At 41.5% G+C, this 25,502-nt stretch overlaps 1 protein-coding gene across 13 annotated transcripts in view; it reads right to left on the bottom strand.

The window, feature by feature from the left end:
• Positions 1-25,502, bottom strand: part of LOC142042141 (potassium voltage-gated channel subfamily KQT member 1-like) — a 515,171-nt gene that overhangs the window by 110,970 nt on the left and 378,699 nt on the right. The window contains exon 19 of one of the 13 annotated variants that reach the window (XM_075051711.1): positions 17,636-18,365. The exons of the other annotated variants lie outside the window; for them this stretch is intronic. Within the exon in view, the coding sequence (XP_074907812.1) occupies positions 18,357-18,365 (9 nt within the window). The 3' untranslated portion in view covers positions 17,636-18,356. Of the gene's footprint in view, positions 1-17,635; positions 18,366-25,502 lie in introns of those variants that run through there. 13 annotated transcript variants of the gene reach the window in all.

The raw sequence follows: 25,502 nt of genomic DNA, 5'->3' as shown, positions 1-25,502 counted from the left end.
CACAGAAATCAAGGGAATAAGAAAAAGAATGATTTTGGCCACTCCTATTATTTTTAATAATTTTTCTACTACATGAAAGAAAACCTGAGGAGTGATACAGTGCAAATTAGGTTACTTAAAACAGGTTCTTTCTGAACTGTATATGCAGGAATGCTATCGACTTTTGCAGTCTTGCAAAAAAAAAAAAAGAGTTCTCAATGATAGTGATTCACTTCATAATTCAGTATTTAATCATATTTCTCTCAGGTAAAGATAAGATTATTAAAAGACTTTTCAGCATAAAGGCAAGATAATTCTCCTTCAGAAACTCTAGGGTTTTTAAGGGCAGCCTTTCAGTTAGTAGTGTAGTTGCAAAGTTAATCTAAACACCTTCTCATTACCCGTGACCCTCCCACACCTGGTTTCAGTTGACCAGAATATCAGTTATGCTCTTGCCTTTCCTAAGAACTAGGAAAAACACAGGAATAGAATGTTTAATGTAATCATATACATATATTCTTGTAAATAAAATAATTTCATGCCATGTAAGGTAATTTGCTACTTGAACACTGCACTAGTATTTTATTTTAAAACTTTACTATAGATTAAAAGAGATATTTGAAACTGAGTAATGCTTTTTTTCTATCCAGTGTTCATAAGCATCCTTTTATCTCTCTGCCTTCTGCACCTTTCTCTGTCTTCCCCCCCTCCACCTTTTCTTGGCTGTTGCAAATGTACATTCCCTTAACATGAGATCCTCTCTTAATGAAAGCTCATGAAGATTTTTCAAACTATTATTTTCAGAGGGATAGATCAGGTCCAAGAAGCATGCCTGTACATGTGGAGATTTTTGTTTCAAGACAGTACGACAGACGTCGTATATTTGAAGGTAGTCATAGGCTGAATTGAGCTCACCCCATATAATCCACTAACATTTTCATTGTAAGGGATGACATCATTTAAAATGGGCTTTTTATACCGGGAGCAGGGCTGATTCAGAGCATGCTGAAATCAGTAGGAGTCTCTCTACTGACTGCAGTGAACTTATGATTGAGTCCTTTAATACCATCTGTAGAAGACAATTTCAAGGCATTCCTTTCATTTAAAAACCTCAAACACCCTCTGGTGCACAGCAAGGCTTTTAAGAAACCTGCATATATCCAGTGGGCATGGCAGCCTACCTGCTCACTGCGTGTTCCAAAGCCCTGCAAATTGCCCTCAGTGTTTGTTTGTGTAAGAAATATCATAATAGTCATTGTACCATTTTGACAGCTGAATGCAGAGACCCCTTGAATCAATAAAGTATTGCTGATGTGCCAGAGACTGAAAAGACTGCTTCACTTTGACTTTTTATTCCTACCAAATTGCCATTCACATTTCAGCAAAATTAAATATCCTTCTGTTTAGGTGCCAGCAACTGATGGGAGCAGTAAAAGAAGTTAATTGAAAGCTATTGGCTGCAATACTCAAGCAAGATGAAAAAAAAAAGAAAAGAAAAGAAAAGAAAAGAAAAGAAAAGAAAAGAAAAGAAAAGAAAAGAAAAGAAAAAGTCCTGGTTTCCCAAAAGTCCTGTAGCTGTGACACAGAGTTACTTATGACTATAAAATATAAAAACCTCATGTTCTATTCTTGGGATGTTCCATTGCGTTGACTCTTTTTTCCACTCAAACTACTCTTTTGAGTTTATAGTAGTCTGTCTAAACCACCGTTTATGTCAGGTGGCTCCCGATACTGTACAGCTCACTGCTCCTACTTTTCTCTCTCTCACACAAACTAGCGCAGGGCCAGGTATCGTCCACCCTTACCCACAGTGAGAAAGCTCTTCCCTCCCAAGTATTGTAGTAGAACCACTGATGGATCCCTTTGGGAGAAAAGGGGATGGGGCCAGGCCCAGAGCTGCGCACAACCTCGATCCAAGCAGCAGACGAGGAGGGGGGCTTGGGGCAGGCTGGGGTGGGGGCTGCAGCTGGGGAGAGGTACCCGCGGCTCCCACCAGCGCTGATGCTTCGTTCCGGCTTCGTTGCATCTGGCACGTAGGATGGAGGCGCTGGAGAAAAGCCATAGTGCTGTGGGGGGAAAAATGTGAAGCACATGGGAAGCAGGAGGTGAGAAACTAACTGGGGAGAAGGAAGAACAAAGCCCCTCTAGCCCCCTCCCAGCAAACAGAGAGCTGTCAGGCCTTTAAGGTCCTATAATTAGGTGCTGCACCCTCGCGGAGCACCTCTGAAGCTGACTGTGCATAGGCGAGTCCAGGATCCAACCCCAGCTCTGCAGCCCACCAGACTAAACATTCAACTCAGGAGAGCGCTATGTCTGCTAGCAAAACTTTACAAGATCGGGTCCAAAGCAAGCGACTTTACCAGAAACAGTTTTAAACCACGTGAGGAATGGGAGCGGGGAAGACAGCAGAATGGGAAGGCAAAGCAGAAGGGGCCCAAACCTGCGTCCAAACCTGTGAAGTTCTGGGATACCTAGGAGCTGAGCAGCAGGTGACTGCTTCCAGGCCTTTCACTACCTTTGCTCACTGCTGGTGTGACCCAAGGCTAAGGAAGATGCTCACGCTAACAGAGCCACCTCCGGTCTCTTTTTTGTGCTTTATTTCTAAATACGACCCCTTTGTCACCATAGAGTATTACAACAAAAATATTTTCTAAGTCAAACTTACAATTTAGCACAGATACTGTTTTTTTCTTTCTTTGTTGTACTTCACTTATCACAAACTTGGGTGGACTTGACCCCTCCTTCTTCTGCACACGTACAAGACAGTGTATTTGGGATTTCCCTGTAAGATCCACCTTACAGACCGGTCCATACAGATCCCGCCACTCCTAATCTGTCTCTGATGCTAGTCAGCATCAAAGTTGTCTGAGGAGAGCTCCAGGAACGTTGCAGAAGGCAGCCGTGCTCTGGGTTTACTGTTCCTTCCACTTCTTAGGTCTGTCTACAGAAACTACAATTAGCCACATACATAGACTAATCCCTTCTTTGAATAGCGCTAAATTCTCACCTCAACAGCTTCCTGCAGCCACGAATCCTGTAGTCTAATTACACACCCTGTGAGAAAGCTTTTCCTTTTATCAGTTTTGAATATGTTGCTTTTCTGTTTCATTGTCTCCTGTTTCTCATTTTTTCAGACAAAGTCTCATTCTGAGCAAATAACTTAAAAGTCCCGAATCAGCTCTTCACTTACAAGACATACACAGACTGAAGAAAGGTTTCCCTCTTTCTCCTCGGGGCTTTCTTGGCATGAATTTTGGGTTGTTCTGGCAATGTCTGGTGTCTGCTGGGTGACTTGTGCTCATATAATCTGGACTACATAAGAGGGGTTTTTTTGGTTTGGTTTTGTGTTTTTTTTTAATTCAGTACTTGGGTAACTGAACAGAGTAGAAACAGGTACCTGACATGAGATGGACTGATCTTACTTCTAGCCACTTATCTGTAATATTCCGGTTTATATGAATACTGCAAATCCTTGAGAGTCTCTTTGGCCTCCGTACAGTGAAGACTCCTAGCTAGATTGGTGGTGAAAAAACCACAGAAATTTGCAAGTTTGGGATCAGAAACAGCCAGAGAAATAAGTTCTTCACATACTGAAGGCTTTGATGCTGTCAAGCCTCAAGTCACTCAGCACATGCAGCTCCAGCTGCACCAGCGCTGTGTTCGTGTGGCCACCTGGGCGCCCAGCTGGGTTATTTCTTACAGGCGGCTCTTCCCAATGCCGGGCAGCCTGGCAGCACAGCTTTAGCCCTACTCCAGGCTTTCCACGGCCACGTTTGGCTCCAGCTGGTTGTCGCTGGAGCTAAAAGGCAGCAGCCCCTGGTCACTTATCCCTTCTGTCCGTCCCACCTTTCGCTAGGTTAGAAAATCATGAGTGGATGGGGTGACGAAGGATTTTTCTGCTGGCTCTGGGGGGGGGGTTACGCTGTCCTTCTGGCTGCATTGAGCTCTCTGGGCTAGGTAAAGCGGCAATAAAAACTACCCACTGAACAGATGCACGGTTTCAGAAATGTTACCTTCCTTCTCACTTCTCCTTTCCTATGCAGAACTGATAAAGTCAAAGGAGAAGTTAGTAAACATCGTGACAGGCCCATAACTCAAAATGTATGGAGCTTGTGCAATGGCTACGCAGCACAATTAAGTTCCTTGTGAATGACATGTAGCATTACTCATGAAAAATATTATGAATACTCTGCATTCACTGTCATAAAAATAAACATGCTGTGACTAGACAAGCCAGTTGTGCTACCGTTATGTACTTGGCTATTATAATCCAAGACATCTCTGTCGCCAGAACTGAGGCTTGCTGCTGAAGCACTTTATAATCTGGCCACTGCAGAAATACTGATTTCTGTTTGACTAGTATTCAGTCTGGCAGTTCAAGCTTTCCTTGGACTGGGTTGCTGTTAAGCTGTTTTTTGTTGGGGTTTTTTTGTTATTAAGAGAGAATTAAAGCCTGGAAAATTTAGTTCCTGGTATCACTACAAATTATTAGGCAAAGCTGGTTCTGAATCCTGGGCAATGAGTGTGATCTCTGAAATCTCCCAAAGGCCACTGTAATTTCTATGTGTAATACAGGGGTTTTGTTAAAATGTAATAGGTTCCATCAACAACAGTTGCCAGAAGTCCTGCAGTTTCAAGTACGAATTACAGACCTTATGTCTCCAAGGAAGGACAAGGCAAGGAGATTTGACACTAAAGCTTTCTTAGGTCTGTCTCCAAATGAGCTTGTTACCATTTTATGTATGATACAATCTGTTAAAACCCTATATTAAAGTATTAAGGGCACATCTCAATGAGGCACCAATGGCCGTTCGCCAACTTGCTACATAATTCCATTTAAAAATTACCATGAATATTTGTCTAGTTTTATTCCTATAGCTCTGAAGAGTCCAAGACTATTTGATATCCTCCCAGATTGTGCATTGAAATGTCCAATATTACACTAAGAGTTAAGATGGATAAGCTTGTTATTATAAGGTAAATTCAGGTGTGAACTTGCAGCAGTACAGTAACTGTTGTGCACACGTGGCAGCTTGTTTAGCTGTCCGTACCTCAAATTACTGTAGATCAGTCTAATTAAGCGAAGGACTTTTCCAAAAAACGAAGACAAACTGAATAATCCTTTATACAGAATCAGCGGCCACCATGAATTTGCAAAATGATCTAAACAGCTCGTTTACAAACAAACAAGAAGATTATAGCTTAATTCAATATAACTCCTTTCAAAGAAGTTTGTTTTAAATAATGTTATGCTCATTCAAGTACACTGCCACCTACTTCCCTTTTTGACCCCAGCAAACACAGGCTCAGGTCTGGATGGACTACTCTTGGGATTATGAGAGACAAAAAATCCCTATTTTTCAAGATGGGTTTCTTAAGAGACTGTACAGGAAAGGGCGACTGGAAAGAGGAATTGACCATCTGTGACAATGGAAAAGAAAAGCTTCATATTATAAATCAAGGAGCAAGGGCTGGAGGAGATGTATGTGGTCTCCATGCCTGGTCCTAGTCCACAGAGCACACTTGATAAAGGGTATTACAGTAGCTGAAAGGACAAGGAAAGATAGATGGACAGAGCATAAGGATGAGAAGAGCAGCCAGGCAGATGCTGGTTAGTGATAGGTATGGTCAATGGGAAGTGGAAATAAAATTTTGTACAGAAAAGACAGGACATATCTTGAAATGAAGAAACCAGAACATCTGGTGCAGGACATCAAACATATCATTGCAGGAATAACCCAAACCTAATTATGGTTGGAATAGGGGTTATGATCAAAACACAGTTGCTGGAATTACTTGCTCTTCCATGAAGACACATGTAATGATAAAAGCCATGGGTAACCCTGTACATTAACAGAGAGATAACAAGGATAAACAGAAACAAAACTGTGACTATCTGGTCACCATCATTTCAAATGGGATAAAAATTGGGCTACAGGTTGGAGTCACATTTTGGGATGAATAAAGGTCTATGTAATGCTAGTAGAGACAGAAACATTTCTGAGCATTGTACTATGTTGAGATACCATAACTTTCCAGAAATATGTTGGAGAACAAATTCTACCAATAATCTTAGAGACCAAAGGATCCTGGCAGGGGTACCTGACAGGTTTGTTTCACAGCTACTCTTGTGGAATGAGCAAAAGGAGATGCTATCTTATTTTTGGGTTTCGTGGGTACTTGAGGAAATGATAGACAAACAGTTCAGAGAAGTAAGCTTAGCTTGAATGTTCATGATTCAATCCACCTTAAATTTAGGAGAAGGAAAAACAAACTAAAACTATAAATAATGAAGGAAAAAGTTCAATGACCTTAGGAAAACAGTGACACAAACTGGTCTGAGAATTTCTAGGATTTGAACGTGCAGCAAACCTAGACTATCTTTGAATTAAGGTACACAAATTTGTCTGAAACTTGTGTCAGACTGGTGTCTGGAGAAGGATTTCACAGCTAACCCTATCTCAAAACAGGATAGCAAAAATAAGAGAACCTCCTAATATGCAGAAAAAGATCCATCTTCAGAAAAGATCTGCCAAAGAAAAACGGTGTCTTACAACCGGAGAATTGTAGGGCTATTGTGAAAATTTCCCACTCAACGTCTTTCAGAAAATTCAACTGCCTCAAAACAAATGGCAAAGGGCTCCTCAGCCATATGAATAGAAAAGAGAAAAGGGAAAATAAGTATAAACTTCTGAGCTTAAAAATAAAGTAGTTATACAATAAAACAGATCTAAAACTTGGCCACAGTGCCAAGGCAGGAGAGGAAATGGAGCACAGATTTGGACAGCGTAAAGAACGTGGAGGTATTTTCTAAACTTACATGCTTGCTGTGTTTCTGCCTTTCAGTGTGGTGTATCAGATACAGGAATGAGTTAAAGTCTTGTCTTGGGCTAAGAGAGGAGAAGTCTGGAGATACTTGAATCTCCTTGTTTTACTTGGAGTGGGACAAACCATCAGGACTGAATAGCACATTACCTGATAGAAAACACTGCTCTTCAGAGACAACGGCAGCACCATCCATTTGACATGAACTTTCAGCGTGTATCCCTAGGATAAAAGGAGTCACCTGAAGGACAAGTTACAGGAGGAGGAGAAGCAGAGAAGAGCTAGACAAGCACACGCAGAGGCACACACAGACGCTGACACTTGTCCTGGGGGGGTTTCAAGGCCCATGAACAGATGTTGTCTGACCGTCAAAGACCTGGCTAAGATGGTTTCTCACCTGAGAATTCTGTGACTTTACCGGACAACCAACGAACATAAATCAATGAGAGAAAAGTTATCTGGCCTAGCTGCGACGTCATTCTGACTGCTGATCTGTCCTGAGGGGCCTGTGTCAATTCAAGTTTCTTTCTGGTGGGGCCATGGAAATAGTATGCTGTGACAATCAGAGCAGAAGTTGTCAGCCAGGCCCACAAGTACTGAAAGCTGCAGCCAACTCCAAGAGTTATGTGAGGAGGTTGTGTCAGGGCTAGGGTCAAGAGAAAGATGCGTCTTTGTCACAAATGCACAATAGGGATTACCACGTTGGAGGTGGAAGCAAAAACATTCCTGTGCTCTAGTGAAAGGATTAGCTTTTGGACTGATCTCTTCAACTATTTTCATGAATGGTCTTGGCACAATAATTGGAATGCACAGGAACGCATTAATCAAACTTTTTGATGAGAATTTGGGATATTGCCAGTGCAGCAAAGGATCAAACTGTCATACATGAAGAACTGAACTATTAGAATAAAAGAAGTGTAGTAGGTCATGCACTTATGAACTAATGGTAACAGTTTCTGGAAAAGGCTAGGAACTCTCCAGTTGGAAAAGTTCAGGAAAAAAAAAGCTCAGGGAAGCTTGAAAATGCTGTCAATACAGCATGACCGGGAGCCACCGTGTGATGCAGCTATGAAAAAGATTGCTGTAATCCCATGATAACTATTTCCACTCAAAACAGGAAAGTGTTCGTATCGCTGTAGAGGGCAGGGACAACTTTTTCCGGAAAATCTTGTACTGTTCTATTCACCCATGCTTAAAAGAGAGGAATTCAAAGTGGGACAAACACACAGACTCATTAACAATGCAGTTTCCACATCACGGTGAACTGAGTCCCACTTGGTCTCACACCCTTTCTTGTGTTCATGCAACTGTGTGGTGAACCACAACAAGAGAGGAAAAATCTTTTGAGGCAGAGACTACCCTTATAAGATTTGAGGATATAGTTCTTGTAGAACACATAATACTTAAAGACATGGTATTTAATTTCCTTTTTAAGAATTTAAATATATAAATGGATTTTTAGGGATATTTAGCTCCCATTATTTTAGTAAGAACTTCAAGTGTTCAAAATACTAAAAAAGCACCTTAACTGACATTTTTCCAAACGTGCTCAGCAGTTAAAACCAATGGCAAACTGTTAAAGAGGTGAACTTCCACCAAGGAACTGAAAACAGTTGGGTTTCCAGAAGTGCCTTGTACCTCCCAGGTTTTCTCTTCAGATGGATATGGAGCCCTGGAAAGAGCTGAGCAGAGACAACTTCTGACATTCTGGCTACTTCAGACAGCTGTGGTAAGTGTGCCTTTATGAAAATCTGGCCCTTCATTACTACAGCAACCTGCAGGGGAACTCCCGGATGCTGACTTCTTATGAAAATTTGGTGCTTTAATGGATTGTCTGGGTTAATAAAAGCATCAGTAGTCCTTAATCAGGACTCACCTGATGTCTGTCTTCATATGATATACAGTAACATGTGCACAAATAAATCATATGCATCAGTGAGGGTGAATATTGTAGCACTGCAGAAGACAGCAGCTCAGTAAAATCTTGTCCATACAGAAGAATGGCAAGGATTTCTGCCAGGGATATTCACACTTGCATTAAGAAAAATTGTAAAAAGGTTTATGTCCTGATTCACATAGGAACTTAAGCATTACAAGTCCTTCGACTAGCAGTATGGGTAGGAGCGGGGTGCTCATGCTCCCTACAGCATATGCAGAGCATGTTGAGTTACAGCTCAGTGTATTGATGAAGAATACCCACCTGAGCATGGTCCCTTTCCCCAGGCACCCCCTGCCTGAATGGAGGCCACAAGGGCCCTGGTGCTAGGATGCCATTCATAACTGGCCAAACTGCCAAGTCAGCAGGGACCATTCTGGCAGGATTCATACTCCAGATCTGCCTCCTCATGAAGAGCACCTCAAAAACTGAGCAGGAGTCAGTGCTATCTTTGCAAACACAAGTCAGGTTCAGGGGACTCCTTCTTTTATGAGACGTGATGGTGGTTGAAGAGTTGAGCAAGAATTGACAGGTCTGTGATTGATATGTCTTCAACCTGAGAGAGCCTTTGAGAAGGATTGTCCACTGCCTCCCACCAGGCAAGAGCAAGGGGGCATGAAATGAAATAATCGGTTTGCAGCACAGAAAGAGCACTCCAGGTGGCACCCAGACTGTAGGACTCATTGCCACAAGTCACTCTCAGTGCCAAATGTTAGCAGAGGTTCAAAAGGTGATTGGACAAAGACATGGAAGAGAGGTGCAGCAAAAGCTTTGCATTTAATACAAAGATAGCATGTCTGTCTTGGGAAAGATTGCTGGAGGCTGGGAAAATACCATGGGGAATAGCACTACCCATTTGCCATGCACTGACACTCTTCTCCAGGCATCTGCTACTGGGCCTTGCTGGAGACAGGGTAGTGGCCTCGCTGGACCTTTGGTCTGATCTAGAACTGCCATTCTCATGTTCCTTTGGAGCACAATTAAGCTAACTCATCACAAAGAAAACAGTAAAAACTGTCTGTCTCTCTTAGCCATTCAGAGATAAACTCCTTTTCTTTCCTAGAAAATATTGGGCTGTATGGATGAATATGAACTTCAGACAACCAATAACATCAACATGCTAATGGAAAACTCATAGTAACAATTCATATGAGTATGTTAGTCACTTATAATGACTTCTAACTTCTTCAAGGACATCAAGACCTGCAAAAATTTAGACAGATTTTTCCACCCTAAAAGTAGGTCCCTACAGGTAGGCCCCTAATACCATATTTAAGCTTCTGTCTTTTATTCAGAGGCAGCAAGAGCCCAACTATTTCTATTTTCTCCATTTCTTCTGCCTAGTAACTGGTCAGCTGCAATCTGTATTAATAAAGTCTGGTCTGTATTAGTAAAGTCTGGACGATTCTTGCCTCCTTAAAGATATCCTGTAATTAAAAGAATGGCTTATGTTCCTCAAAACTGGAGAACACAGATTTAAAAGTCTTGACAATGCCTTCTAACCTGGAGATGGAGGATGAGCAAAGAGAAAAATAAAAAGAAGGATATTAGTCATATTGCAGAAAAAAGTTGGATGTCTTTTTACCCCTCAAAGATGATAATGACTCAGCTGTTTTCGTCTCAAGTTACAGAATAAAGCTGTTGCTTTAACACATTAGCTGTGTACAAGTTGCTTTCTTTAGCCAGATTGCGTATGTGAATGTATTCATGGCAAATAAACCACACCTACAAATGAAATATATGTTTATAGGGTTGATGTTATCTTATGCTTCATAAATAGCGTACCATGCGAACAAGCACTGACAAGATAAAACAAGTGTCCATAAAAATATTTGGCCTGGGAAAACTCTGCTTCTGGATTTAAAAGCTACCTATTGTCACAGTACTGGACACATACTGTCTGAAGCAGTGCCAGCCATACTTTCAAGACCACCATTAAGCACCCATGTTAATGACTGAATTTTTCAAGACTGCAACTCCAGCGTAAGCACTTGAGTAAATGCTGAGCTCTTTGCAAATGCTGACAACAAGCAGGAGATGCTAGCTGTTGAGTAACTTTTGAAAGTCTGGCCACAGCTTGAAAGATAAGCAGAGATCATATAAAAATGCAGTCCAATTTATGAGCTTTAAACACTTGCAATGGTAGTTCTACATATGACCGTTTAGTATGTGAGCATCCCTCTTCAGAGACATTTTGTAGGCACAATGATGGGGGTGTAAAGAATGAAGAAAACCAGTCGGGCTTGCTTGTAGATGCTCTGTTGGATATTCCGCCGCCCGCCCCCCCCGCCCCCCGCCTTGTTTGTGTTTTTCCTACTTTCAGAATATACCTTTTTAACATTAGACAGCTCTGAAATACGTACGTTGAGTCACAGTAAAGTTACCCCGCATTCGCTGACCCATGCAATTTCTTTACCTTAAGCCATTTATTGCAGCACTCAACGGAGACTTCTACACAGCAACTGTGATCCAAGCTGGCAAAAGTTTCAGGTGCTGGACTATGTCGTGATACCATAGCCTAAGTGCCTCCCTGCTGATGTAGCTTCAAGCAGGGTTTTCTCTAACACAGAGAGAACTTTGTTTCAGAGCCCGCTCATAGTCACTCCTGCAGATATTAAGCATGGTAGTGTAAGCCCATGGCATGCCTGAGACTCAGCTAGAGGACTACTGTATAAACAATATAACAGTAATGCTATATGTTCGATATAACACCTGGTACTGCAACAGGCCTATTCCCATTTTGTACATGTAGACCAAGCAGGCTGCTGTAATCTGAGAAGAAACATCTGGTTCACAAGCTTTCACTCGTTCTTTTCTAAACTGAAAAAAACCCCCCTAAGCCCCTCCAAAACCCCACCCCTTCAAATGCCCACGGAAATGTCCAATAATTATCTGCCTTTTCAAAATTAGCAAAGTATCACTCGGTCGTGATTAAGCTCATTTCAAACCTGTTCCTCAGGAAATGCCACTACTAAATTCCAAGCAATTCTTCGGGCAAACCCACTTAGCATACAATAATAGAAAAATACATTTGTTCCAGGTGCTTTCTTGGCAGAACCTGACATTCAAGTCTGTTTATTCTTTCCACCGTCTCCCAACCTCCCTTCCAATTTTGTTATTCTGTAATCCTCCTGGTTGCCCTGTCTCCTTCTCATGCAAGAGATGGCTGGGGAGGGAAGGAGCTTTAATGAAAGGAGCATGGATCAGAGCCACAAAGTGAATCCAAATATGACCTTTGTTTTCTTATTTTGCAGCTGACCCACATGCACTGTAAAACAGACTCTTCCATGACCACTATCCCATTAAAAAGATATTTAGAGCCTCAAATATTCTGCATGTTTTCAATGGAATTTATTCTTTTGTTTGCACGCTTGTTTATTAACTAACATTGTGCAAGGTATTGTATAAAGCACAAAGGAGAACATGCTATTTTCTTCAAAGGTCTTGCAGTCTAAGCAGATAGGCAAAGAGCAGAAACAAATACTGCAGCCCATAAAATGCTGGCAGTTATGGCCACAGCTTCCAAAGTAACTTAGACTTCTGTGTATTTGATTTCTAAGAAGGTCTGTATTGTGTTTGGTCATTTTCAGGGGGTGGGGATGGGATGACTGGCAGGTGCCCAAAATTAAGTGCATATAGGAAGTCCTGAGCAGAACCACTAAAACCAAATGTGCCCCAAATACTTGATCCCTTTTAAAAGCTTGATCCTGGAATTTTTTATTTCTGAAAGGAAACTTCCATTTCGATAATATGTATTCATAGTACCTTTATTACATGGGGTGATATCTGTGGAGCTCTCAAAAGAAATAAGCTTTATCCAGAAGCAGTTTTTATCACAAATTAGCTTCCTCTCAACCCAAAAGTCAATGCTAAAAAGGTTTACAGGTTTGGGTTTTTTTGACCTCTGAGTTTGAAGAGGACTTTGGCAATGGCCAAAGAGTCCAATAAAAAGGGACTTGCTACAGAACACAGGAGCACGCCAATAGAGAGATCCAGAGAGGAGAATAATATGATCTTATCAATCATGAGACTAGGATTTTATATTTGAGTAACAGTACAGATCTCAAAGCCTGAACCACTGGGCTTGCCTCTTATGTGCTATATATTTTATTCTACCTCTTACCTCATTTACCACTGAATCACTTTAGTGCAACCTCTCTTTCCAGGTTACAGTTGTATCAGATTAGGACATCTGCTTCATATTCATCGGAGGTTTTTATTAACAATGCACTTTCCTGAATTGAATTCAAGTCAACAAGGTAATTGTATCCGGAAAGACAATACAGTGTATCTTCCTTCTGTTTTTCATTTAATTAATTTGTGCTGTGGACAAAATCTTATGTGTAAACCCCCCTTTCCTTCCATAGTTTTGCATAACTAATGTGGGCAGAGCTTTGCCCTACAAAAGCAGCAATAATACAAATCACTTTTCAGGCTTTCAACCCTCAGACCACTGTAAAAACATGTCACATCTGTTTCTTTACAATGGAGACACAACTCTCCTGTCCCACACGACAACTGAAGAACCACTGGACTTAACATAAGAGACCATTTTAGAACACAGGACATTTTTAATCACATTTTTTCTTTGCTTGTTTTAAAAATCTTGTAAACTCCAAACCCAAATGGATATTTAAGGAGAGATCTATTTAGAGGAGAACTCTAAATTCCCTCTTATCTGTAAAAGGGCTCTGCAGTGCCCAGCCTGGTCTTCCAGAGGCCGTGACAGGCCTCCAGAGTAAACACATGCTGATCGTGCTGGAGATCCATGGCATTTCCAATGTTGGAAATATAGGAAGAGAAGATACCTCGGAGAAAATCAAAGAAAAAAATCTTCCAGATACCTTTCAGACCCTCATTTTGTGCACTACAACATTTAAGGGTGCACACAACCATTGAAAAAAGATTATTTTGCAGTTTAAGTAGAAATTGCTTCATACCGTGAAATAAACTGTATGATCATTATGGTTGAAAAGTGGTTTGCCGCTTCACAGAACAGTTATGTCCCTAATCCTTTACCAGGAAACACATTTTCAGGGCTAGGACTACATAGAAATGTATTATGTGCACTAACAGATCGTCTGTCTATGGGCAAGCCAGATACTGCTCTTCACAGCAGAAGCAGCTGGCTTCCTAAATTAAATACGCGTAGTTGTCTGCCTGTAGAAATCGTTTGCTTTCCTGAAGGGCTGACAAGGCAGCATTTCCTACTGTTTTTTTAAAAAGCTCAGGCCTCCTTCATTTAGCAACCTTGATATAAAATTAGAAAGCTAACTTTAGATACCGGGGTTGGAAGATGTTGGTGGCCTGTAAATACGATTACATGTCCGACAGTGCAATTAAAGTTCCAAGGAAATAATTGGTATGTTATCCATCCATCCACCTATCTATCTATCTATGCTTACACACCCATACATCCCTGACTACTCCCCCCAACACGTGAAATTAGCGCTGGGACCGACCATGAAATACATCTGCCTTGGCTTAACTCTGGCCCGTTCTTTCTGAATGCAGTTAGCTACCTAAGCATACTTCTTGCCTATCTACTGGCCTTGAAATTGGAAAATAAATTATATGTGATGCTATTTTGCCCATCCTTGGTTACCTCACTGAGAAGCTCCCCACCCATCTTGGCACCATCTTTTCAAGACAGGAAGCACAAAATTGTGACCGCATAGGGTAAAGGTGGTGCCCCAACAAAGCCACAAGGACTCTAAATTTAAGCCTGCCATAAAAGCTTTGAAAATGATGACACACAAAGAAGGAGAAACTATGGGGAATGAAACACCTTAATTTTGAAAAACCACAACGATCCACCCAGCACTTTTAGAGCTTTGAGCTCTGAGGCATGAATTAACCACAGGCAGAGTTTTTAACCTACCAGACACAGGCACTTATTCTTTGTAACTTTGCAGCTGCTTAAAAAGGGATGGATGTGTCTTACAAACTTAAAGCGGACTCTCAACATGTCTATATCTGTTTAAAAAAAACAACCCACACTCACAGTCCAGTAGGCTGGGCACCTGCTTCAACATATGCCTGGGATTCCCAAAGGTAAACTAGTGACCCTTCATTTTGGAACGCAAAATTCAGGATACCATACTGGTACCTGACTTAGAAAGCTCAGAGCACCCTTGTTCTGCAAAAAAAGTGCTCTGCACTACTTCATCTTGAGCTTGGGTCCCCCCCAAAAGGCATCTGAAATAAGCAGTGTGAAAATCTTGGCCTGGAGTTTGTGATTTCAAAACTCTTGTGGGTTGGCCATGTTCCACAGAAAGGTGCTGACATTGTATTTAACTGTGACTGTAATTAAATCCATTTATTGCATCATTCGTTATTCATTTGTATTCATTAGTCAATTATTGTTATTAATTAAGTGTTCTTTGGATTTCACTTTCATTTGAATAACGCTCTTTAAAGGACAAGAAAATGGTATGAGGTGCCTTCTCAAACATGACGCTATCCAGAACCAGCGGTGAGTGGAAAACTATTATGTACATTAAGCTAAGCTCTTCCCTGAATTAGGGAAATGCTGACTAGTGTTTCCTCTGAAGGTATTTTTTGGGGAAACTTTGTGTGCTGGTGCATGTGAATATCAAATTAAATTGAAAATAAAACCCTACTCTCTGGAATCTACTTTCCCTCAAATCAGTCACAGTCTAATCACTGCTTTCCTTGGAGAAACACTGTGTTTTAGTTTGGGGTTTGTTTGGTTGTTTTTTTTTTTTTTTCTGTGCTCAAAAGACAGGGTGAAATTATAGGAATACAAGGATAGAGGAAATTCAAATGGAAATAAAACATGTGGCATGGCCAAGACACAGTTTATAGCCTTCTGCAGGTTACTGCACTTGCTCTTACAGCCAGGACTTGCCAAGGAGCCCGAGGTGTGTCTTTGCTGAAAAACATTAAGAGTCCACTGCCCAGAGCCGTAAGATGAATTTTAAAATCTCAGCCCAGAATCATTCCAAAATTTGTTACAGACACCAACTCTGTATCCCTAGCAACTCTGAATCCCAAATTTGAGGTGATTTTGGTAGCATCTGAGAAGTGCAGCTTTGGGCTAGGATCCAGACGTGCCCTGAGCCCCGCTGGCAGGGAGCGGGCTCTCCCAGAGAGGTGCCCTGCAGTGTAACTGGGAGCACTGGTCTCATCTTCGCCCCACCTGCACCCTCTCCCTCTGTCACGCTTTGCCTCCAGCTCAGTGCAGCTCAGCTGAGGTGGGAGACCCTTTCTCTCCCAGTCCTCCGCTGCTCCAGCGGGGCCCAGTAGTTTTCTAGGTCCCTGCAAGGCAGGACCCCAACTCGAGCAGCGAGCAAGGTACTCCTGGGTGAGTCAGATGGCGAGTCTAAAAGCAGACTGAGAAACCTAACCTTATGGAAGACAAAACTCTAGTAGATATCACGGAAAAAAGTTTGAGGATTTCATTCCTGCTCTCTTTATCTGCTCAAAATGTTTTCCTCAGCAATTGTCACCTTTTTACTGAAATAAACAGGGGAAGCTCTAGTCCAAAAGTTTTAAAGAGATTTTTCTGTGCATACTTGTATATACGTATGTGCAAACAAATGTTTTAAAGCAAATGACATCCAGAATCTACATTTATTATTGGCACGTGAGGTTACTCCATCTGTCACTCTGACAACAGAAGCAGGACCTCTAATCCATTACAATCTCCAGACATTACCAACTCACTCAAATTACTTTAGAAAGCACAGCAAAATAATGTTTTTCATAGAAATGAGATGTGATCGATATCATTCAGTAGTCAAGAAGCTTGAAGGAGTCTCGTGGTTGCAATTAGCCCGCTACACTTATGGGATCCATCAAACTATAGAGGAGAAACCGAGCGCAGCTCTGCTGGAGCCAGAGACACGCTTTTGGAAAGATGGACAGGAGCATGGACAGGGCTCCCATTACAGGGATCTCATTGCCAAGACACAGCCTCAGCTTGAGATAATAAAGGGAGAAGGTGGTGGCTTATTTGGCTTACTTTCAAATTTGGGACATTTGCTTCTTTAAGGCATTTCAGTTCTCCAGGAGAGGCTCATGACAGGAGCAGGTTTCTACTCCGCAGGGGATGCCACGGAGAGGGAACCCACCAGAAGCCTTCCACGGGAGCGTAGTTGGTCACTGCTCCCTGCTCTGCCTCGAAGCCTGACTTCACAGGAGGAGGAAAGAAAGAGCTACAGGAGGGCAGATTGCCTGGCCTCAAAAGGAGATTTCCAGTATGGAAATGTTGTGCATAGCCTGACTTTGCTGGTTGCTGAATGAAGGGGACTATACAAATAGGCAGGCACACTCACATAGATGGTCTTAAGGGAACATTTACACACCCCTTGTCTTTCATCTAAAACTGTATTTCCATTCCTCACCTTTCAATTACTGAAAAGTCCTAATTTCTGTGACCTCAATAAAAAATCATATTCTGAGACCAAAATGCTGAGTCCTGTCTGGTGAGGGGGGTAGCTGAATCTCGTGCATCGTCCTGGAGATAGACTGTTTTTCCTCTGTGCAGTTCCTAAAGGCGGGGTATACTATTAAGAGGCTTGTCTGCAGACATAAGGGCAATAATCTGACTGGAGCCAGTCAGTCCGTGACCTTAAGTGCACCATTTAAAAACCACACCTCAAGCCTTGCCCTCATTCTTACTCCACCCTCTGCAGAACAAATCACACCACTCCAGCTTCATAACTCTGGGAGGCTATTTACCCACTTCGGCTATGGTGCCGTCAGCAGCTTTCGGCAGAACTGAGTTAGACGTTGTGGGATAGCTTTAAGACAAAAATCTTTCTTCTGACTTTTCTTTTAATATTACCTTGAGTGCCTCTCCTTGCTTTTCACGTTTCCCTTTCCTAGCTTGACAGCATGTCTGAATGAGTTTGCATGGAGTTTATCAAGAACAGCATTATGACTAACATATTTTCATGGGTCACAGAACAACTTATATCAATCCAGCTAATTAGCTCTTTTCTGTGGTACTTTTTTTTTACATGAAATATTTATTCAGTTTTCTTATCTACTGGAATTTGTGATGTGCAGACAAAGACATACCACAAAGTGATGCGTTATGAAACCCACAAGCCACTGATCTTTATTTGTTCACAAAAACATTCAAAATTAATTTCTCCTAAGGGATAAAAGAGGCAGAGAGAGCAAACTGAAGGAAGATGAAGATAAGGCAGCCTGAAAGAGACAGAGCAAAGCTTTGCCCAACATCTGGATCTGGCACCTCACCCTACAGACAGTCATCTGAATTCTTGCACTTTCAGCCTCTTTGTTACATTACTGGCATTTTAGGCTGACTCCCGTCCATTTCCTGGCAGCTTGGAGAAGCCACAACCTGCCTGATGACACAGGTTCTCCTGCCCAGTAAATCTCTATCAGCCCTTGGAGTGCCGGAGTGGAGTGGGGCTGTGCCCTGTGACAGCCCCTCCAGGCTGTTGGCAGGGGGCTGTGAATCACGGAGTGGAACTTGGTGGTAGGACCAAAGAGCTGGAAGGTCACCCAGCTCATCCCCTGCCCAAGGCAGGTCGGCTGCATCCCTGTTCTTCCTAGTACAGGTTTATCAAGCCTCTTCTTAAAGATCTCTAGGACCCTCCAGGTAATCTAGTCCAGGTCTTCATTTTCCCTGTCATTAGAAAGTGAAGAGTATTTTAGCCGCGTATTACTTGCTCCAGTTTATCTTATCTAGCATGCAAATTGACAGCAGAGCATCCTTTTCCTCCTTTTAGCTGTCTTTTATGTACTTATGGCATCATGCTCCTCCTTCAGTCTTCCCTTTTGCAGGCTAAATTACCAGAGATGAGTCCCATTTTTTGTAGGCCATTTCTCTAAAACCTTTGACCGTACCCTCCGCTCTCCTCTGCTTTCTCCAATACTCTGAACTACAGTACCCAGGACAACACTCAAACCCTGACCTAAAGATTTATGAGTGCTAGAAGAAATAAAATGGAAGAATTATTTCATGTGTCAATCAGTCTCTATTCCTGGTTACACATCCCAGGCTGGCATTGTGTTCAGCCTGGATCCAGTACACCACTTGCAAGCTTTTCTCTGCAAAATTGCTGTCTTACTAACGCATTCCTATTCCTCATGCCTGCAGTTGATTACTGCTAAAGTGTAGTTTCTGGCACTTGTTGTTGAAATGCATCCTATATTTTCAGGTCATTTCTATATGATGAATTTAAATTTTAATCCTGTCCTTCAGCACACTTGCACTTCCTCCCAAACTGTCATCCGCAAATTCAAGTAACGTGTTCTCCTCCTCTGTCACCAAGATCATTAAGGTAAACATTCCACAGTATGAGATCTCCTTGGAGTTCCCCAAATAATTTTCCACTGAATACGGTTTTTCACCTAGATTTCCAGCCACCCCTTCGTAGACATCTCCAGGCCACATTTCCTTCGCCGTGTTGATGAGAACAACCTGCCGGACAGAGTCAAAAGACTTGCTTATTGGCTACTTGTCCTCCAGGCATACAGTGTCGCGGCTGGCGTCAGGCGCGATGAGTTAACACGCAGGACCGAAAACCACCGCTGCCGCTATCGCTCCCTTTGGATGCTGCCCTTTAAGGAGCTCGGCCAAACCAGAAAAGCAGGGCCTTTGTGTTTCAGCACACTGCAAAACAAGTCTCAGAAGGAACATATGAAATCAAAGCAGTTTCTACCTTTATGCTGGTTTTGGATTGCAAGCAAGAGGCCAAAATTCAGCCCTCAGCGGACGGACGGTAGCGTGCATTTCCTTCCCACTGTCACTGGAGGGGAAGCATGCAAGTATTTCAGGGCTGAATTTGGACACATTGCTTATGCACATGCTTTCTTCCTCTTGATCTGCAGAGAACTGATATGATCCTGAAAAACTCATTATCCAAAACCTGGGGCCACCGAGCTCCAATTGTTGTGGAACAAGGATGTTTCTTGTGGTTGGCTAGCATGGTCCTTCACCTATCACACTTGTGATTTGCAATTTTGTTACAAAAATTAAAAAATACTATTCTAAAAGAACTGTCTGCATTTGAAACACTAGAAAAATTTTACTAGTCCCAGATTTTCTTCAAAATACTTCTTTTACCTTTCACTGCAGACAAGACTTCTACTGATTTTGAAAAACATTTTGCCAGAAGGACTGATGTTGTATCCAGATCTTGCAAATAAGACTTTATTATTTTGTTCTGCCCCTGGCTTGCCATTTATCTCAGTGGAATTCCCACCTGCTTCTTCCAGGTGCTGCCAACACAGATTCATAGGAGCTCTATTAACTTTTAAAGTGCTAGTTAACGTCATTCTAAAAAGCCGCTTGTTTTCATCTTACTGCCATCAGTCGAAAAAAAGCAGCACTCCTCTTTTCAGCAGCTCATTAAATCTTATTAAAATACATGCCTGCAAAATAGGTAAATTAACTCCACAAATCCGCTGTGACAGTGTCCAGCCTGCCAGCCATTCTTTTTTTCATTGGTTTTTTTTTTTTCTCTTTTCTTTCTTTCTTTTCTTTTCTTTTAGTAGCGAGCTACCAGACTGGTAAGAATGGATACATAAGTGCCGCTCTCTCTCTCTCTTTCCCCCCAGCTTCATTTAATTTGAGACTTTACTAATTCATGCAAAAGAGATTTGGTTCTTCGCCCCCTACATCAGGGTGACTCCACTGACATTTTCCTTTACAATAGCTCAAATAGAGGAAAATTAAGGCCCCAGACTTGTCTATCTTTAGGCAAAGTATTTCTGTTAAACCTAGCTAATGTATGCTAAATGTTTTTAGGTAATTTCACTGTCTTTCACTTTTCTTACATATAGATAGGTATTGCATATGTGTCAGTCAGCAGAATGTTCACAAAAGAGCAGCTTGTGTGTCTCTAGTTTGCAAAGAACAAATAAGAACCACTGATTTCCAAAGCAGCAGTTCTGATAAGAGTAGCTGATTAAGTGAAATACAGATGGAATAAAAGACTGCCATCTGCCTTCCTGTTTTAATTTTTGTGGTAAATTCTGAGAGCCTGTATCTCTCATTTATGCATATACACACATATGAATCATAGCCGCAGGGCGAATGGGGAGTACATGAGCATTATTAATTTGATAAAACAAAACAAAACATGAAAAGAAAAATAATTCCTTGTGTTATTTTTGAAGGGACCTTTATCTTTTGTTTGAACTTCAAACAGAGCTAATGCCAAGTAACCCAACCTTAATTTACCATGAAAGGCACTAATATCCAGTCCTTCACAGAAATGATCCACAATCAGCATTCCCTGCAGGATCTTTGCAACAGTCAGTGGAGATTTTTTGTTGCCGTTACCTACTTGTGAATATGCTTTACAATCAATTATTCATCCTGTCTCCTCTACCTCTGCTGCCTTTCATCATTATCTCTGAAGAGGGAATCAAGATGAGAAACATAATGGCTGCAAATTCATTACTTTATAACTGTTATTCTCTTCTGTGACTCCCTTGACCAAAAGAGCACTTCACTCAGCGCTGGATTGCTCAGACCCTTTGTAACTTCTAAAATATTACTACCTAGTGCTCGCTCAGTTAAAGTTCAGGCTTATCAGGAGAGGATAGAAAAAAACAGAGGCGCACCCGGGTTTAGTCGCAGCATGAGCACCAGTGCTGGTGCAAAAGCTGCCAGATCGTGACTCTGGGTCATGCTGTTTCCCAGCATTCCACTTATACTGGCACCACATCTAGCTCCTCTGCCATCTCCAATCTGGACTAGGGCCCTTCCTCTGGGAACAGCTGTGATTTAGGGGAGCAGGGAATTGGCTCTCCACCATGTAGAAACTGCTATCCGTAATTGAATCATGAGAGATCTGCTTCGTCTGACTTTATTCCCGTCACCGCCTATGCTTAGGTTTGCACAACTGCATGGTTACCCGCTAGCTATAAACAAGAGGAAGCCTTGTGAAACTCCTGGTTTGCATGCAAAGAAACACAGTGGTAGAGAAAGGAATATTATGGAGAATATTCTGGATAATATTTCAAAATTATGGAGACCAGATTTTTTTTTTTTTTTTTTTTAATGCCTTAAAGTTTAGGGCACTGAGATGTTTTGGCCAGAACCTAACATTCGTATTGAATTTTATTAAAAAACAGAAAGAAAATTGTGTATATTTCTGTAATTTTTAATCTAAGATGCAATTTGACACAACTCCACAGAATCTGTGTCGGTAACACCAATTCCCCGATTAAAAGGAGAAAAAGATCACAACTGAGAGCAACCCTTTACAAGCTCCTTATGAAATGGCACCCAGCAAAGTGGTAACTGAGGATGAGTAAGAAACCTGGAGCTGGCTGAAATACCAAGTACCTTATGGATAACGCCTGAGCTCAGCTGAAGAAAATGAACACCTCTCCCACTACAAGAGCGCAACAGTCCGTTACTGCTTTTCATCTTTTAACTCCCCAACGTAACTAAGGTTATAGACCAAACTGCACAATCTTTCCTTAGGTGGCAAATTAAGCAGCTCATGTTTCAAGCTATTCTCTTTGCTGTGTCCAGTGCACAAAGGTCTTCCCTGGTAGCTGCTGTGGATGGGTGTAACCTAGTACGCAAGACGAGAAAAAGAGGCTCAGGCTTGCCGTGCTGTTTAAACTCCAAGTTTAATTGTATCTGGTTGCCGAGATGCACGTAGCTTTTTAAAACTGTAAATAGAGACTGGCTTCTCAAACAGTAGCTGCAGAAGCCTGCTGACAATTTCATCTGGTGACAGGAGCTAGTTTCAAAGAAGATTAGTCACTGCTATTGAGAATATTCATTGAGAACTCACTCTTTCTGCCTGCAGATTACAAAGGTTTATCAGCAGTCCCGCTAACCTAAACAGACTGGGGTTGTTTTAACCATCCAGTTGCAGCAGTTTTCTAACGTCTTCTGGACCCAGTTTACCACCAGCTTCTTTTAGCTGCAACAAGTTGCAGAAAGGAATATGACTCTTTTAAGACTGTTTTTAGCCAAGAAAACTAGGCTAAGGAAGAGCTACGTCATACATTAACTGGGATTTCCATTCAGTTCTAATTAGGCTGCATAAAAATGTCTCCAAACATATTTAACTTGTATGCAGTGGCATAATGTTCAAGGCTTAAAATTTTAATTTATGGGTTTGGGTGGGTGCCTGATACTTCTAATGTTTAATGAATCTGTCCTCACTTGGCAATTTGCCATTGGTGATCATAGAGTTTGTGCATGCCCCTAGGTATTTATATCTGTAAAATTGATAGTGTGTGAAATGTCTTATATTTGACAAAACATGGCTGTTTTATTTTCTTCTGAAATGACATAATTACTCCTGCAGGATATGTGGTCAGTTGAAGATTGCAATTTTTCATATTAAAGAGTTCTATATATTATTTCTGACAACCAATGTTTTATTTTTGTGAAAGATTCAGAGTGTGTTTAGTTAGTGGCTGTATTTTGTTTAAGTCTCACACTGGAGGCTCCCTGGGACAGGGGCTATCTTTGTGTTGTAACACAATTGAAACAATAACTTTAAAAAACTCTGTAAAAATGGGATTTTCCATTAATTGTACGGATGGTGATTTGCTAAAAATACACAGAGATATTAAAGCAAAGTGGCACAAAAGCTAGTAAGAGTAAACACAACAAAAAATCTCTTAGTCTAAGTCCAAAAAGAAAGGAACAAGAGACAACAAAAAGCTCATGGATGTTAATAAAAAAAAAAAGGGGGGGGGGAAATCCTTTTGTTATTCAAACAGGTCTTTTAAAATATCTTTATTTTTTCCTTTCAAAGACCACCAATGACATATTTAAGTAAAATTTCCACTCCCTTGCCAATGTCTACTTAAAAACTACAGTGCTAAAAAAAGACAGGAAAACAAAATCAGGAAGGCATGCATATATGAAAATAAAACCAATCTAAAGTCCTCTGGATACAGTCTGAGGGTTCAACGCTGGTACAACAATAAGTCTTTTGAAGGGCTCCCAGTTCAGCTACAGTTAAGAAAAAATATGGTGTTGTCAACCCCTCCGTACTGCTCTGGCTTTTGTGAGATGAGCCACCATAAAAATTCAAAGCACCTACACATTTGGTGTCTGCCCAGGTTCATCCAGCTGTAAAACTAAACTTGCTCATGTCCCTTCTAACACGGTTGCACTGACAAATCCAGCAAATCCAAGAGTTATTCTCTGTGCATTAAACAGTCTCCCTCGTATCCTCTAAGAAAGGAAAACAATAATTTAAAGGAGACACCTTTTAGAAATGGCATATACCAGGCTATTTTTTTCATGATAGTTGCTAACCCTTACACAGGGCTAGTCTGGGCTTGTCTGTGAATAATTAGCAGGTAAAAGGGCTAGTTTGTTCTGACTCTAATGTACAGCAACAGTGAGTTACATTACAGCAAATATCCGTTCTTAACGTCCACAGTGCCTGTTATTTTTGCTATGTTGAATCTCTTGTGTAAAACAGAGCAGAAAATAGGAGGTAGTGTCCCTCACTCGCTGTCTTCTTTAGAGTGTCAGAAAAGGTCTTATAAACCAAAGGTTTAGAGCTGCTTTTTCTAACAACTCTGTTTGCCTTCCTCTCTAATGCACTACTTCCTGAGCGTGATAGAGCCCGGGATATTTTTAACAGCTTCTTTCTCCTACATCTTCCTTCTTCTCCATAGCTCCCATTCTCCAGGCATCCTCCATCCTTCTGGCTGGAGGACTGTCAAATTTGCTCGGAGCCTAGCAGTCCTTTTTGGAGGTCAGTTAGCAGGAGCACTGCTGCCTGATACGAAACTCCAGCTCCACGGGCTGAGCAAACTAAGCCGGCTGGCCTCACATGTGTAGGCGTAAGAGTTTCTCTAAAGAAACTAGGCAACAGTCATTCGGTTTAGATCGGCGCTGATAACACATTTTCCTACGGAGCAGGTTTTTTATGGAAGAAGTTTGGTTTGTTAAGATGGAGACAGTTTGCAGGGGTATGGCAACTCCGGATAAACTTTTGAAAAATCCAAGCAGGCTTTTTGACCAACTTGTTTACCTGTTGGTTTGACACCCTGTGTGTCATGGCCACACAGCGGTCAACACTGTGTCTGTCTACTGCTGCTCTCCTCCTGGCCAAATCTGTTGCATCATTTGCTACCTCTGTTCTCGAAGGCTGTTCTTAAATTTTCATTCAAGAGAAGTTAGCTTTTTTTTACTTTTTGTTATGACCTGCAGCAATTTTTCCTCCCAAAAAAGTGATTTCCTTTCCCCTGATGAGAATCTGTCTGCACCGCTCTGCTTTTGACCTTCTCTGAAAGTTTCTTTGCATCAACCTTAACATGCTTGTGGTCCCATATAATGGTTTATCCTTGGAGCTTTCCAGCTTCAATTTTATTACAAAGTTCTCTGTCCCGAGAAAACCTCAACTTTCATTTAACTTCAGTATTTAGCAAAGGTGTAGATTGTTCCTCAACGTTTAGGGTTCAGAATAACTGAAATTAAGATTGTGAACTTAACAACACTGTCATAATATCTGCCCACTGAAGTCAATATTCTGAATTAATTTGGCCTTTTTACCTATGAAATCTTTCTTCTTACACAGGTTCGAGTATTTCAGTTAAGTTTCACTTAGACCAACACAAAGGTGATGGAGATTATTTGGCCTGACAGCTGTAACTTATTTATTTCACCCACTGTGCCAGTTTGGTTACCTTGGCAGAAAAGCAACCCATTTTAGCACGGCAAATGGGCTGTAGAAGTTGTATAACATTTTCAGCCTCTGAGACAGTTTGGCAGCTTGAGCAGAGCTCAGAGATACTGATAGCACACACAGAAGGGGAAGAT

Source organism: Buteo buteo, chromosome 19 (genome assembly GCF_964188355.1).
Source record: "Buteo buteo chromosome 19, bButBut1.hap1.1, whole genome shotgun sequence".
Taxonomy (NCBI): domain Eukaryota; kingdom Metazoa; phylum Chordata; class Aves; order Accipitriformes; family Accipitridae; genus Buteo; species Buteo buteo.
The sequence above is the reverse complement of the archived record's forward strand: the minus strand, read 5'-3'. Positions and strand labels throughout refer to the sequence as shown.